This window comes from Oncorhynchus keta, unplaced genomic scaffold, assembly GCF_023373465.1.
Source record: "Oncorhynchus keta strain PuntledgeMale-10-30-2019 unplaced genomic scaffold, Oket_V2 Un_contig_14663_pilon_pilon, whole genome shotgun sequence".
Taxonomy (NCBI): Eukaryota; Metazoa; Chordata; class Actinopteri; order Salmoniformes; family Salmonidae; genus Oncorhynchus; species Oncorhynchus keta.
The window spans coordinates 1-15,000 of NW_026278871.1; the positions used below are offsets into that span (position 1 = coordinate 1).

The following is a 15,000-nucleotide window of genomic DNA, read 5'->3' on the forward strand; positions in this document are numbered from 1 at the left end:
CCGTGGTTCACCTGTCTATACCGTGGTTCACCTGTCTATACCACAGACTCTCGTGGTTCACCTGTCTATACCGTAGATCACCTGTCTATACCGTAGATCACCTGTCTATACCGTGGATCACCTGTCTATACTGTAGATCACCTGTCTATACCGTGGTTCACCTGTCTATACCGTGGTTCACCTGTCTATACCGTGGATCACCTGTCTATACCGTGGATCACCTATCTATACCGTGGTTCACCTGTCTATACCGTGGATCACCTGTCTATACCGTAGATCACCTGTCTATACCACAGATCACCTGTCTATACCACAGATCACCTGTCTATACCGTGGTTCACCTGTCTATACCGTGGTTCACCTGTCTATACCGTGGTTCACCTGTCTATACCGTAGATCACCTGTCTATACCGTAGATCACCTGTCTATACCGTGGATCACCTGTCTATACTGTAGATCACCTGTCTATACCGTGGTTCACCTGTCTATACCGTGGTTCACCTGTCTATACCGTGGATCACCTGTCTATACCGTGGATCACCTATCTATACCGTGGTTCACCTGTCTATACCGTGGATCACCTGTCTATACCGTAGATCACCTGTCTATACCGTAGATCACCTGTCTATACCGTAGATCACCTGTCTATACCGTAGATCACCTGTCTATACCGTAGATCACCTGTCTATACCGTGGTTCACCTGTCTATACCGTGGTTCACCTGTCTATACCGTAGATCACCTGTCTATACCGTAGATCACCTGCCTATACCGTGGATCACCTGTCTATACTGTAGATCACCTGTCTATACCGTGGTTCACCTGTCTATACCGTGGATCACCTGTCTATACCGTAGATCACCTGTCTATACCGTGGTTCACCTGTCTATACTGTGGTTCACCTGTCTATACCATGGTTCACCTGTCTATACCGTAGATCACCTGTCTATACCGTAGATCACCTGTCTATACCATGGTTCACCTGTCTATACCGTAGATAACCTGTCTATACCGTAGATCACCTCTCTATACCGTGGATCACCTGTCTATACCGTAGATCACCTGTCTATACCGTAGATCACCTGTCTATACCGTGGATCACCTGTCTATACCGTGGTTCACCTGTCTATACCGTAGATCACCTGTCTATACCGTGGTTCACCTGTCTATACCGTAGATAACCTGTCTATACCGTAGATCACCTCTCTATACCGTGGATCACCTGTCTATACCGTAGATCACCTGTCTATACCGTAGATCACCTGACTATACCGTAGATCACCTGTCTATACCGTAGATCACCTGTCTATACCTTAGATCACCTGTCTATACCGTGGATCACCTGTCTATACCGTGGATCACCTGTCTATACCGTGGTTCACCTGTCTATACCGTGGATCACCTGTCTATACCGTGGATCACCTGTCTATACCGTGGTTCACCTGTCTATACCGTAGATCACCTGTCTATACCGTAGATCACCTGTCTATAGCATAGATCACCTGTCTATATCGTAGATCACCTGTCTATACCGTGGTTCACCTGTCTATACCGTGGTTCACCTGTCTATACCGTAGATCACCTGTCTATACCGTAGATCACCTGTCTATACCGTGGTTCACCTGTCTATACCGTGGTTCACCTGTCTATACCGTAGATCACCTGTCTATACCATAGATCACCTGTCTATACCATAGATCACCTGTCTATACCGTGGTTCACCTGTCTGTACCGTAGATCACCTGTCTATACCGTGGTTCACCTGTCTATACCGTGGTTCACCTGTCTATACCGTAGATCACCTGTCTATACCGTAGATCAACTGTCTATACCGTAGATCACCTGTCGATACCGTAGATCACCTGTCTATACCGTGGATCACCTGTCTATACCGTGGTTCACCTGTCTATACCGTAGATCACCTGTCTATACCATGGTTCACCTGTCTATACCGTGGTTCACCTGTCTATACCGTGGTTCACCTGTCTATACCGTAGATCACCTGTCTATACCGTGGATCACCTGTCTATACCTTGGTTCACCTGTCTATACCGTGGATCACCTGTCTATACCGTGATTCACCTGTCTATACCTTGGTTCACCTGTCTATACCTTGGTTCACCTGTCTATACTGTAGATCACCTGTCTATACCGTGATTCACCTGTCTATACCTTGGTTCACCTGTCTATACTGTAGATCACCTGTCTATACCGTGATTCACCTGTCTATACCTTGGTTCACCTGTCTATACCGTGGTTCACCTGTCTATACCGTAGATCACCTGTCTATACCGTAGATCACCTGCCTATACCGTGGATCACCTGTCTATACTGTAGATCACCTGTCTATACCGTGGTTCACCTGTCTATACCGTGGATCACCTGTCTATACCGTAGATCACCTGTCTATACCGTGGTTCACCTGTCTATACTGTGGTTCACCTGTCTATACCATGGTTCACCTGTCTATACCGTAGATCACCTGTCTATACCGTAGATCACCTGTCTATACCATGGTTCACCTGTCTATACCGTAGATAACCTGTCTATACCGTAGATCACCTCTCTATACCGTGGATCACCTGTCTATACCGTAGATCACCTGTCTATACCGTGGTTCACCTGTCTATACCGTAGATCACCTGTCTATACCGTGGTTCACCTGTCTATACCGTAGATCACCTGTCTATACCGTGGTTCACCTGTCTATACCGTAGATAACCTGTCTATACCGTAGATCACCTCTCTATACCGTGGATCACCTGTCTATACCGTAGATCACCTGTCTATACCGTAGATCACCTGACTATACCGTAGATCACCTGTCTATACCGTAGATCACCTGTCTATACCTTAGATCACCTGTCTATACCGTGGTTCACCTGTCTATACCGTGGATCACCTGTCTATACCGTGGATCACCTGTCTATACCGTGGTTCACCTGTCTATACCGTAGATCACCTGTCTATACCGTAGATCACCTGTCTATAGCATAGATCACCTGTCTATATCGTAGATCACCTGTCTATACCGTGGTTCACCTGTCTATACCGTGGTTCACCTGTCTATACCGTAGATCACCTGTCTATACCGTAGATCACCTGTCTATACCGTGGTTCACCTGTCTATACCGTGGTTCACCTGTCTATACCGTAGATCACCTGTCTATACCATAGATCACCTGTCTATACCATAGATCACCTGTCTATACCGTGGTTCACCTGTCTGTACCGTAGATCACCTGTCTATACCGTGGTTCACCTGTCTATACCGTGGTTCACCTGTCTATACCGTAGATCACCTGTCTATACCGTAGATCAACTGTCTATACCGTAGATCACCTGTCGATACCGTAGATCACCTGTCTATACCGTGGATCACCTGTCTATACTGTGGTTCACCTGTCTATACCGTAGATCACCTGTCTATACCATGGTTCACCTGTCTATACCGTGGTTCACCTGTCTATACCGTGGTTCACCTGTCTATACCGTAGATCACCTGTCTATACCGTGGATCACCTGTCTATACCTTGGTTCACCTGTCTATACCGTGGATCACCTGTCTATACCGTGATTCACCTGTCTATACCTTGGTTCACCTGTCTATACCTTGGTTCACCTGTCTATACTGTAGATCACCTGTCTATACCGTGATTCACCTGTCTATACCTTGGTTCACCTGTCTATACCGTGGTTCACCTGTCTATACCGTAGATCACCTGTCTATACCGTGGATCACCTGTCTATACCGTGGTTCACCTGTCTATACCGTAGATCACCTGTCTATACCATGGTTCACCTGTCTATACCTTGGTTCACCTGTCTATACCGTGGATCACCTGTCTATACCGTGATTCACCTGTCTATACCTTGGTTCACCTGTCTATACCTTGGTTCACCTGTCTATACTGTAGATCACCTGTCTATACCGTGATTCACCTGTCTATACCTTGGTTCACCTGTCTATACCGTGGTTCACCTGTCTATACCGTAGATCACCTGTCTATACCTTGGTTCACCTGTCTATACCGTGGTTCACCTGTCTATACCGTAGATCACCTGTCTATACCTTGGTTCACCTGTCTATACCGTGGTTCACCTGTCTATACCGTAGATCACCTGTCTGTACCGTGGTTCACCTGTCTGTACCGTGGTTCACCTGTCTGTACCGTGGTTCACCTGTCTATACCGTGGTTCACCTGTCTATACCGTAGATCACCTGTCTATACCGTGGTTCACCTGTCTATACCGTAGATCACCTGTCTATACCGTAGATCACCTGTCTATACCGTAGATCACCTGTCTATACCGTAGATCACCTGTCTATACTGTAGATCACCTGTCTATACTGTAGATCACCTGTCTATACTGTAGATCACCTGTCTATACCGTAGATCACCTGTCTATACCGTAGATCACCTGTCTATACCGTAGATCACCTGTCTATACCATGGTTCACCTGTCTATACCGTAGATAACCTGTCTATACCGTAGATCACCTGTCTATACCGTGGATCACCTGTCTATACCGTAGATCACCTGTCTATACCGTGGTTCACCTGTCTATACCGTAGATCACCTGTCTATACCGTGGTTCACCTGTCTATACCGTAGATCACCTGTCTATACCGTGGTTCACCTGTCTATACCGTAGATAACCTGTCTATACCGTAGATCACCTCTCTATACCGTGGATCACCTGTCTATACCGTAGATCACCTGTCTATACCGTAGATCACCTGTCTATACCGTAGATCACCTGTCTATACCGTAGATCACCTGTCTATACCGTAGATCACCTGTCTATACCGTGGATCACCTGTCTATACCGTGGATCACCTGTCTATACCGTGGTTCACCTGTCTATACCGTGGATCACCTGTCTATACCGTGGATCACCTGTCTATACCGTGGTTCACCTGTCTATACCGTAGATCACCTGTCTATACCGTAGATCACCTGTCTATAGCATAGATCACCTGTCTATATCGTAGATCACCTGTCTATACCGTGGTTCACCTGTCTATACCGTGGTTCACCTGTCTATACCGTAGATCACCTGTCTATACCGTAGATCACCTGTCTATACCGTGGTTCACCTGTCTATACCGTGGTTCACCTGTCTATACCGTAGATCACCTGTCTATACCATAGATCACCTGTCTATAGCATAGATCACCTGTCTATACCGTGGTTCACCTGTCTGTACCGTAGATCACCTGTCTATACCGTGGTTCACCTGTCTATACCGTGGTTCACCTGTCTATACCGTAGATCACCTGTCTATACCGTAGATCAACTGTCTATACCGTAGATCACCTGTCGATACCGTAGATCACCTGTCTATACCGTGGATCACCTGTCTATACCGTGGTTCACCTGTCTATACCGTAGATCACCTGTTTATACCATGGTTCACCTGTCTATACCGTGGTTCACCTGTCTATACCGTGGTTCACCTGTCTATACCGTAGATCACCTGTCTATACCGTGGATCACCTGTCTATACCTTGGTTCACCTGTCTATACCGTGGATCACCTGTCTATACCGTGATTCACCTGTCTATACCTTGGTTCACCTGTCTATACCTTGGTTCACCTGTCTATACTGTAGATCACCTGTCTATACCGTGATTCACCTGTCTATACCTTGGTTCACCTGTCTATACCGTGGTTCACCTGTTTATACCGTAGATCACCTGTCTATACCGTGGATCACCTGTCTATACCGTGGTTCACCTGTCTATACCGTAGATCACCTGTCTATACCATGGTTCACCTGTCTATACCTTGGTTCACCTGTCTATACCGTGGATCACCTGTCTATACCGTGATTCACCTGTCTATACCTTGGTTCACCTGTCTATACCTTGGTTCACCTGTCTATACTGTAGATCACCTGTCTATACCGTGATTCACCTGTCTATACCTTGGTTCACCTGTCTATACCGTGGTTCACCTGTCTATACCGTAGATCACCTGTCTATACCTTGGTTCACCTGTCTATACCGTGGTTCACCTGTCTATACCGTAGATCACCTGTCTATACCTTGGTTCACCTGTCTATACCGTGGTTCACCTGTCTATACCGTGGTTCACCTGTCTATACCTTGGTTCACCTGTCTGTACCGTGGTTCACCTGTCTATACCGTGGTTCACCTGTCTATACCGTGGTTCACCTGTCTATACCGTAGATCACCTGTCTATACCGTGGTTCACCTGTCTATACCGTAGATCACCTGTCTATACCGTAGATCACCTGTCTATACCGTAGATCACCTGTCTATACCGTAGATCACCTGTCTATACCGTGGTTCACCTGTCTATACCGTAGATCACCTGTCTATACCTTGGTTCACCTGTCTATACCGTGGTTCACCTGTCTATACCGTAGATCACCTGTCTATACCTTGGTTCACCTGTCTATACCGTGGTTCACCTGTCTATACCGTGGTTCACCTGTCTATACCTTGGTTCACCTGTCTGTACCGTGGTTCACCTGTCTATACCGTGGTTCACCTGTCTATACCGTGGTTCACCTGTCTATACCGTAGATCACCTGTCTATACCGTGGTTCACCTGTCTATACCGTAGATCACCTGTCTATACCGTAGATCACCTGTCTATACCGTAGATCACCTGTCTATACCGTAGATCACCTGTCTATACCGTGGTTCACCTGTCTATACCGTGGATCACCTGTCTATACCGTAGATCACCTGTCTGTACCGTAGATCACCTGTCTATACCGTGGTTCACCTGTCTATACCGTAGATCACCTGTCTATACCGTGGTTCACCTGTCTATACCGTAGATCACCTGTCTATACCGTAGATCACCTGTCTATACCGTGGTTCACCTGTCTATACCGTGGATCACCTGTCTATACCGTAGATCACCTGTCTATACCGTAGATCACCTGTCTATACCGTAGATCACCTGTCTATACCGTAGATCACCTGTCTATACCGTAGATCACCTGTCTATACCGTGGATCACCTGTCTATACCGTAGATCACCTGTCTATACCGTAGATCACCTGTCTGTACCGTAGATCACCTGTCTATACCGTAGATCACCTGTCTATACCGTGGTTCACCTGTCTATACCGTGGATCACCTGTCTATACCGTAGATCACCTGTCTATACCGTAGATCACCTGTCTGTACCGTGGTTCACCTGTCTATACCGTAGATCACCTGTCTATACCGTGGTTCACCTGTCTATACCGTAGATCACCTGTCTATACCGTAGATCACCTGTCTATACCGTAGATCACCTGTCTATACCGTAGATCACCTGTCTATACCGTAGATCACCTGTCTGTACCGTGGTTCACCTGTCTGTACCGTGGTTCACCTGTCTATACCGTAGATCACCTGTCTGTACCGTGGTTCACCTGTCTGTACCGTGGTTCACCTGTCTGTACCGTGGTTCACCTGTCTATACCGTAGATCACCTGTCTGTACCGTGGTTCACCTGTCTATACCGTAGATCACCTGTCTATACCGTGGATCACCTGTCTATACCGTAGATCACCTGTCTGTACCGTGGTTCACCTGTCTGTACCGTGGTTCACCTGTCTATACCGTGGATCACCTGTCTATACCGTAGATCACCTGTCTATACCGTAGATCACCTGTCTGTACCGTGGTTCACCTGTCTATACCGTAGATCACCTGTCTATACCGTGGTTCACCTGTCTATACCGTAGATCACCTGTCTGTACCGTAGATCACCTGTCTATACCGTAGATCACCTGTCTATACCGTAGATCACCTGTCTATACCGTAGATCACCTGTCTGTACCGTGGTTCACCTGTCTGTACCGTGGTTCACCTGTCTATACCGTAGATCACCTGTCTGTACCGTGGTTCACCTGTCTGTACCGTGGTTCACCTGTCTGTACCGTGGTTCACCTGTCTGTACCGTGGTTCACCTGTCTGTACCGTGGTTCACCTGTCTATACCGTAGATCACCTGTCTGTACTGTGGTTCACCTGTCTATACCGTAGATCACCTGTCTATACCGTGGATCACCTGTCTATACCGTAGATCACCTGTCTGTACCGTGGTTCACCTGTCTGTACCGTGGTTCACCTGTCTATACCGTAGATCACCTGTCTATACCGTAGATCACCTGTCTGTACCGTGCATCACCTGTCTATACCGTGGTTCACCTGTCTATACCGTAGATCACCTGTCTATACCGTAGATCACCTGTCTATACCGTAGATCACCTGTCTATACCGTAGATCACCTGTCTATACCGTAGATCACCTGTCTATACCGTGGTTCACCTGTGTGTACCGTGGTTCACCTGTCTATACCGTAGATCACCTGTCTATACCGTGGTTCACCTGTCTGTACCGTGGTTCACCTGTCTATACCGTAGATCACCTGTCTATACCGTAGATCACCTGTCTATACCGTGGTTCACCTGTCTGTACCGTGGTTCACCTTTCTATACCGTAGATCACCTGTCTGTACCGTGGTTCACCTGTCTATACCGTAGATCACCTGTCTATACCGTAGATCACCTGTCTGTACCGTGCATCACCTGTCTATACCGTGGTTCACCTGTCTATACCGTAGATCACCTGTCTATACCGTAGATCACCTGTCTATACCGTAGATCACCTGTCTATACCGTAGATCACCTGTCTATACCGTAGATCACCTGTCTATACCGTGGTTCACCTGTCTGTACCGTGGTTCACCTGTCTATACCGTAGATCACCTGTCTGTACCGTGGTTCACCTGTCTATACCGTAGATCACCTGTCTATACCGTAGATCACCTGTCTGTACCGTGCATCACCTGTCTATACCGTGGTTCACCTGTCTATACCGTAGATCACCTGTCTGTACCGTAGATCACCTGTCTATACCGTAGATCACCTGTCTATACCGTAGATCACCTGTCTATACCGTAGATCACCTGTCTGTACCGTGGTTCACCTGTCTGTACCGTGGTTCACCTGTCTATACCGTAGATCACCTGTCTGTACCGTGGTTCACCTGTCTGTACCGTGGTTCACCTGTCTGTACCGTGGTTCACCTGTCTGTACCGTGGTTCACCTGTCTGTACCGTGGTTCACCTGTCTATACCGTAGATCACCTGTCTGTACCGTGGTTCACCTGTCTATACCGTAGATCACCTGTCTATACCGTGGATCACCTGTCTGTACCGTGGTTCACCTGTCTGTACCGTGGTTCACCTGTCTATACCGTAGATCACCTGTCTATACCGTAGATCACCTGTCTGTACCGTGCATCACCTGTCTATACCGTGGTTCACCTGTCTATACCGTAGATCACCTGTCTATACCGTGTAGATCACCTGTCTATACCGTAGATCACCTGTCTATACCGTAGATCACCTGTCTATACCGTAGATCACCTGTCTATACCGTGGTTCACCTGTGTGTACCGTGGTTCACCTGTCTATACCGTAGATCACCTGTCTATACCGTGGATCACCTGTCTATACCGTAGATCACCTGTCTATACCGTAGATCACCTGTCTATACCGTAGATCACCTGTCTATACCGTGGTTCACCTGTCTGTACCGTGGTTCACCTGTCTATACCGTAGATCACCTGTCTATACCGTGGTTCACCTGTCTATACCGTAGATCACCTGTCTATACCGTAGATCACCTGTCTGTACCGTGGTTCACCTGTCTATACCGTAGATCACCTGTCTATACCGTAGATCACCTGTCTATACCGTAGATCACCTGTCTATACCGTAGATCACCTGTCTATACCGTAGATCACCTGTCTATACCGTGGTTCACCTGTCTATACCGTAGATCACCTGTCTATACCGTAGATCACCTGTCTATACCGTAGATCACCTGTCTATACCGTAGATCACCTGTCTATACCGTAGATCACCTGTCTATACCGTGGTTCACCTGTCTGTACCGTGGTTCACCTGTCTATACCGTAGATCACCTGTCTGTACCGTGGTTCACCTGTCTATACCGTAGATCACCTGTCTATACCGTAGATCACCTGTCTGTACCGTGCATCACCTGTCTATACCGTGGTTCACCTGTCTATACCGTAGATCACCTGTCTATACCGTAGATCACCTGTCTATACCGTAGATCACCTGTCTATACCGTAGATCACCTGTCTATACCGTAGATCACCTGTGTGTATGTGTACCTACTCACCTGTGTATCTCTGGAAGCAGGTGCACCACTCTGCGCTGGAGAGGAGGAGTGTGTCGGGGTGTGTGTCGGGGGGTGTGTCACAGGAAGTGAAGAGTGCATCGGAGCAGCCTTCCTTCCTGTCCAGCCCCAGCCTGCTGAGCTCTGATTGGTCCAGCTGGAGGTCAAAGTTTGTGTCGAGGCGGGAGAACATCCAACCAAGAGGATCCTTACAGATAGGCCCCGCCCCTGAGCTGAACTCTGGAGACAAGAGTTCAGAGGTCAGGGGTCAGAGGTGAGTCATATGATTATAAAGGGGTTACAGACAGCAGATAAAGGGGTGTGACTAGTTAAATTATAGATGTGTTAGACTGTGTTAATACAGACAGCAGATAAAGGGGTGTGACTAGTTAAATTATAGATGTGTTAGACTGTGTTAATACAGACAGCAGATAAAGGGGTGTGACTAGTTAAATTATAGATGTGTTAGACTGTGTTAGACTGTGTTAGACTGTGTTAATACAGACAGCAGATAAAGGGGTGTGACTAGTTAAATTATAGATGTGTTAGACTGTGTTAATACAGACAGCAGATAAAGGGGTGTGACTAGTTAAATTATAGATGTGTTAGACTGTGTTAATACAGACAGCAGATAAAGGGGTGTGACTAGTTAAATTATAGATGTGTTAGACTGTGTTAGACTGTGATAATACAGACAGCAGATAAAGGGGTGTGACTAGTTAAATTACAGATGTGTTAGACTGTCTTGAATAGAACAGAGACAGAGAGACAGAGAGAGAGAGACAGAGAGAGAGAGAGACAGAGAGAGAGAGAGACAGAGAGACAGAGAGACAGAGAGAGAGAGACAGAGAGAGTATGAGGAGATGAATAGAACAGAGACAGATGAGAGAGAGACAGGAGAGAGAGAGACAGGATGAGACAGATGAGAGAGAGACAGAGAGAGATGAGGAGATGAATAGAACAGAGACAGAGAGAGAGACAGAGAGAGAGAGACAGAGAGACAGAGAGGATGAGGAGAGACAGAGACAGAGAGGATGAGAGAGATGAATAGAACAGAGAGGATGAGAGACATGAGACAGAGAGGATGAGAGATGAATAGAACAGAGAGACAGAGACAGATGAGATGACAGACAGAGAGGATGAGGAGATGATAGAACAGAGAGAGATGAATAGAACAAGAGAGAGAGAGACAGACAGAGAGAGAGAGACAGACAGAGAGAGACAGACACAGAGAGAGGGAGAGAGAGACAGAGACAGAGAGAGAGAGACAGAGAGAGAGAGAGGATGAGGAGATGAATAGAACAGAGAGGATGAGGAGATGAATAGAACAGAGAGGATGAGGAGATGAATAGAACAGAGAGGATGAGGAGATGAATAGAACAGAGAGGATGAGGAGATGAATAGAACAGAGAGGATGAGGAGATGAATAGAACAGAGAGGATGAGGAGATGAATAGAACAGAGAGGATGAGGAGATGAATAGAACAGAGAGGATGAGGAGATGAATAGAACAGAGAGGATGAGGAGATGAATAGAACAGAGAGGATGAGGAGATGAATAGAACAGAGAGGATGAGGAGATGAATAGAACAGAGTGCGTACTGACTGTTTTTCTGAGGTATGTGTGTCTTCAGTTTCTTGTTGTTGTTTCCGTTCTCAAGTAGAACTCTGAACCAGTCCCTTAACCGACCCACAACCTCCTTTATGTCTGACTCACTGCACTCTACACACACACACACACACACACACACACACACACACACACACACACACACACACACACACACACACACACACACACACACACACACACACAGAGAGGATGAAACAGAGAATCCAAGGTGTTAAGGAAAGGTTGTGTGTGTGTGTGTGTGTGTGTGTGTGTGTGTGTGTGTGTGTGTGTGTGTGTGTGTGTGTGTGTGTGTGTGTGTGTGTGTGTGTGTGTGTGTAGAGTGTGTACCTGTCTGTCCTGCTGTGCTGTATTCAGGAAGGACAGCAGGACACGGACACTGGCCAGAACACTGGACTGAGATCTGCTTCCCTGAGATACATGCCTGATACTCCAACTTACACTGGAGGAGGGGAGAGAGAGAGAGGGGGGAGAGAGTGGGAGGGAGAGAGAGAGAAGAGAGAGAGACAGAGAGAGGGGGGAGAGATGGGGGAGGGAGAGAGGGGGAGGAGAGAGAGACAGAGAGGGAGGAGAGAGAGGGGGAGGAGAGAGATGGGGGAGGGAGAGAGAGGGGGAGGAGAGAGAGGGGGGAGGGAGAGAGAGAGGGGGGGGAGAGAGAGAGGAGAGAGGAGGGGGGGGAGAGGGGGAGAGAGATGGGGGAGGGAGAGAGAGGGGGGGAGGAGAGAGGGGGGAGAGGAGAGGGGGAGAGAGAGGGAGGGGGAGAGAGAGGAGGAGAGTGGGAGAGAGATAGTAGTGTTATCTATAGTAGATAGTAGTGTTATCTATAGTAGATAGTAGTGTTATCTATAGTAGATAGTAGTGTTATCTATAGTAGATAGTAGTGTTATCTATAGTAGATAGTAGTGTTATCTATAGTAGATAGTAGTGTTATCTATAGTAGATAGTAGTGTTATCTATAGTAGATAGTAGTGTTATCTATAGTAGATAGTAGTGTTATCTATAGTAGATAGTAGTGTTATCTATAGTAGATAGTAGTGTTATCTATAGTAGATAGTAGTGTTATCTATAGTAGATAGTAGTGTTATCTATAGTAGATAGTAGTGTTATCTATAGTAGATAGTAGTGTTATCTATAGTAGATAGTAGTGTTATCTATAGTAGATAGTAGTGTTATCTATAGTAGATAGTAGTGTTATCTATAGTAGATAGTAGTGTTATCTATAGTAGATAGTAGTGTTATCTATAGTAGATAGTAGTGTTATCTATAGTAGATAGTAGTGTTATCTATAGTAGATAGTAGTGTTATCTATAGTAGATAGTAGTGTTATCTATAGTAGATAGTAGTGTTATCTATAGTAGATAGTAGTGTTATCTATAGTAGATAGTAGTGTTATCTATAGTAGATAGTAGTGTTATCTATAGTAGATAGTAGTGTTATCTATAGTAGATAGTAGTGTTATCTATAGTAGATAGTAGTGTTATCTATAGTAGATAGTAGTAGATTATCTATAGTAGATAGTAGTGTTATCTATAGTAGATAGTAGTGTTATCTATAGTAGATAGAGTGTTATCTATAGTAGATATAGTTATCTATAGTGATAGTGTCTATAGTAGATAGTTGTGTTATCTATAGTAGATAGTAGTGTTATCTATAGTAGATAGTAGTGTTATCTATAGTAGATAGTAGTGTTAACAGGGTGAATGAGGACAGTATTATGTGTCTATAGTAGATGTAGTGTTATCTATAGTAGATAGTAGTGTTATCTATAGTAGATAGTAGTGTTATCTATAGTAGATAGTAGTGTTATCTATAGTAGATAGTAGTGTTATCTATATTAGATAGTAGTTATAGTAGATAGTTAGTGTTATCTATAGTAGATAGTAGTGTTATCTATAGTAGATAGTAGTGTTATCTATAGTAGATAGTAGTGTTATCTATAGTAGATAGTAGTGTTATCTATATAGATAGTAGTGTTATCTATAGTAGATAGTAGTGTTATCTATAGTAGATAGTAGTGTTATCTATAGTAGATAGTAGTAGTGTTATCTATAGTAGATAGTAGTGTTATCTATAGTAGATAGTAGTGTTATCTATAGTAGATAGTAGTGTTATCTATAGTAGATAGTGTTATCTATAGTAGTGTTATCTATAGTAGATAGTAGATAGTAGTTATCTATAGTAGATAGTAGTGTTATCTATAGTAGATAGTAGTGTTATCTATAGTAGATAGTAGTGTTATCTATAGTAGATAGTAGTGTTATCTATAGTAGATAGTAGTGTTATCTATAGTAGATAGTAGTGTTATCTATAGTAGATAGTAGTGTTATCTATAGTAGATAGTAGTGTTATCTATAGTAGATAGTAGTGTTATCTATAGTAGATAGTAGTGTTAATCTATAGGTAGAATGAGGACAGTATTATGTGTCTATAGTAGATAGTAGTGTTATCTATAGTAGATAGTAGTGTTATCTATAGTAGATAGTAGTGTTATCTATAGTAGATAGTAGTGTTATCTATAGTAGATAGTAGTGTTATCTATAGTAGATAGTAGTGTTATCTATAGTAGATAGTAGTGTTATCTATAGTAGATAGTAGTGTTATCTATAGTAGATAGTAGTGTTATCTAGGGTAGAATAGGACAGTATTATGTGTCTATAGTAGATAGTTGTGTTATCTATAGTAGATAGTAGTGTTAATAGGGTAGAATGAGGATAGTAGATTAGTGTTATCTATAGTAGATAGTAGTGTTATCTATAGTAGATAGTAGTGTTATCTATAGTAGATAGTAGTGTTATCTATAGTAGATAGTAGTGTTATCTATAGTAGATAGTAGTGTTATCTATAGTAGATAGTAGTGTTATCTATAGTAGATAGTAGTGTTATCTATAGTAGATAGTAGTGTTATCTATAGTAGATAGTAGTGTTATCTATAGTAGATAGTAGTGTTAACAGGGTGAATGAGGACAGTATTATGTGTCTATAGTAGATAGTAGTGTTATCTATAGTAGATAGTAGTGTTAATCAGGGTGAAGTGAGGTTATCTATAGTATAGTAGTGTTATCTATAGTAGATAGTAGTGTTATCTATAGTAGATAGTAGTGTTATCTATAGTAGATAGTAGTGTTATCTATAGTAGATAGTAGTGTTATCTATAGTAGATAGTAGTGTTATCTATAGTAGATAGTAGT

The 15,000-nt window shown here is 44.3% G+C and overlaps 1 protein-coding gene and 1 long non-coding RNA gene across 41 annotated transcripts; both read right to left on the reverse strand.

Annotated features, from left to right (window-relative positions):
• Window positions 1–660: 660 nt before the first annotated feature.
• On the reverse strand, window positions 661–9,863 carry LOC127918622 (uncharacterized). Of its 40 annotated transcripts, none has more exons than XR_008100578.1 (3): window positions 9,784–9,863; window positions 2,842–2,861; window positions 661–701 (listed from the first exon to the last, which is right to left on the reverse strand). It is a non-coding gene; the product is annotated as an uncharacterized LOC127918622 (long non-coding RNA). The 40 variants fall into 40 exon arrangements; XR_008100577.1 differs by lacking the exon at window positions 9,784–9,863 and adding an exon at window positions 7,202–7,281; XR_008100559.1 differs by lacking the exon at window positions 9,784–9,863 and adding an exon at window positions 6,562–6,735.
• A 316-nt stretch (window positions 9,864–10,179) lies between these two features.
• LOC127918623 (testican-3-like) lies at window positions 10,180–12,254 on the reverse strand (the record flags this gene model as incomplete). Its single annotated transcript, XM_052501897.1, has 3 exons — window positions 10,180–10,424; window positions 11,789–11,905; window positions 12,143–12,254. Coding segments are annotated over 3 exons (474 nt in total), but the record flags the coding sequence as incomplete, so codon positions are not given.
• Window positions 12,255–15,000: the final 2,746 nt, after the last annotated feature.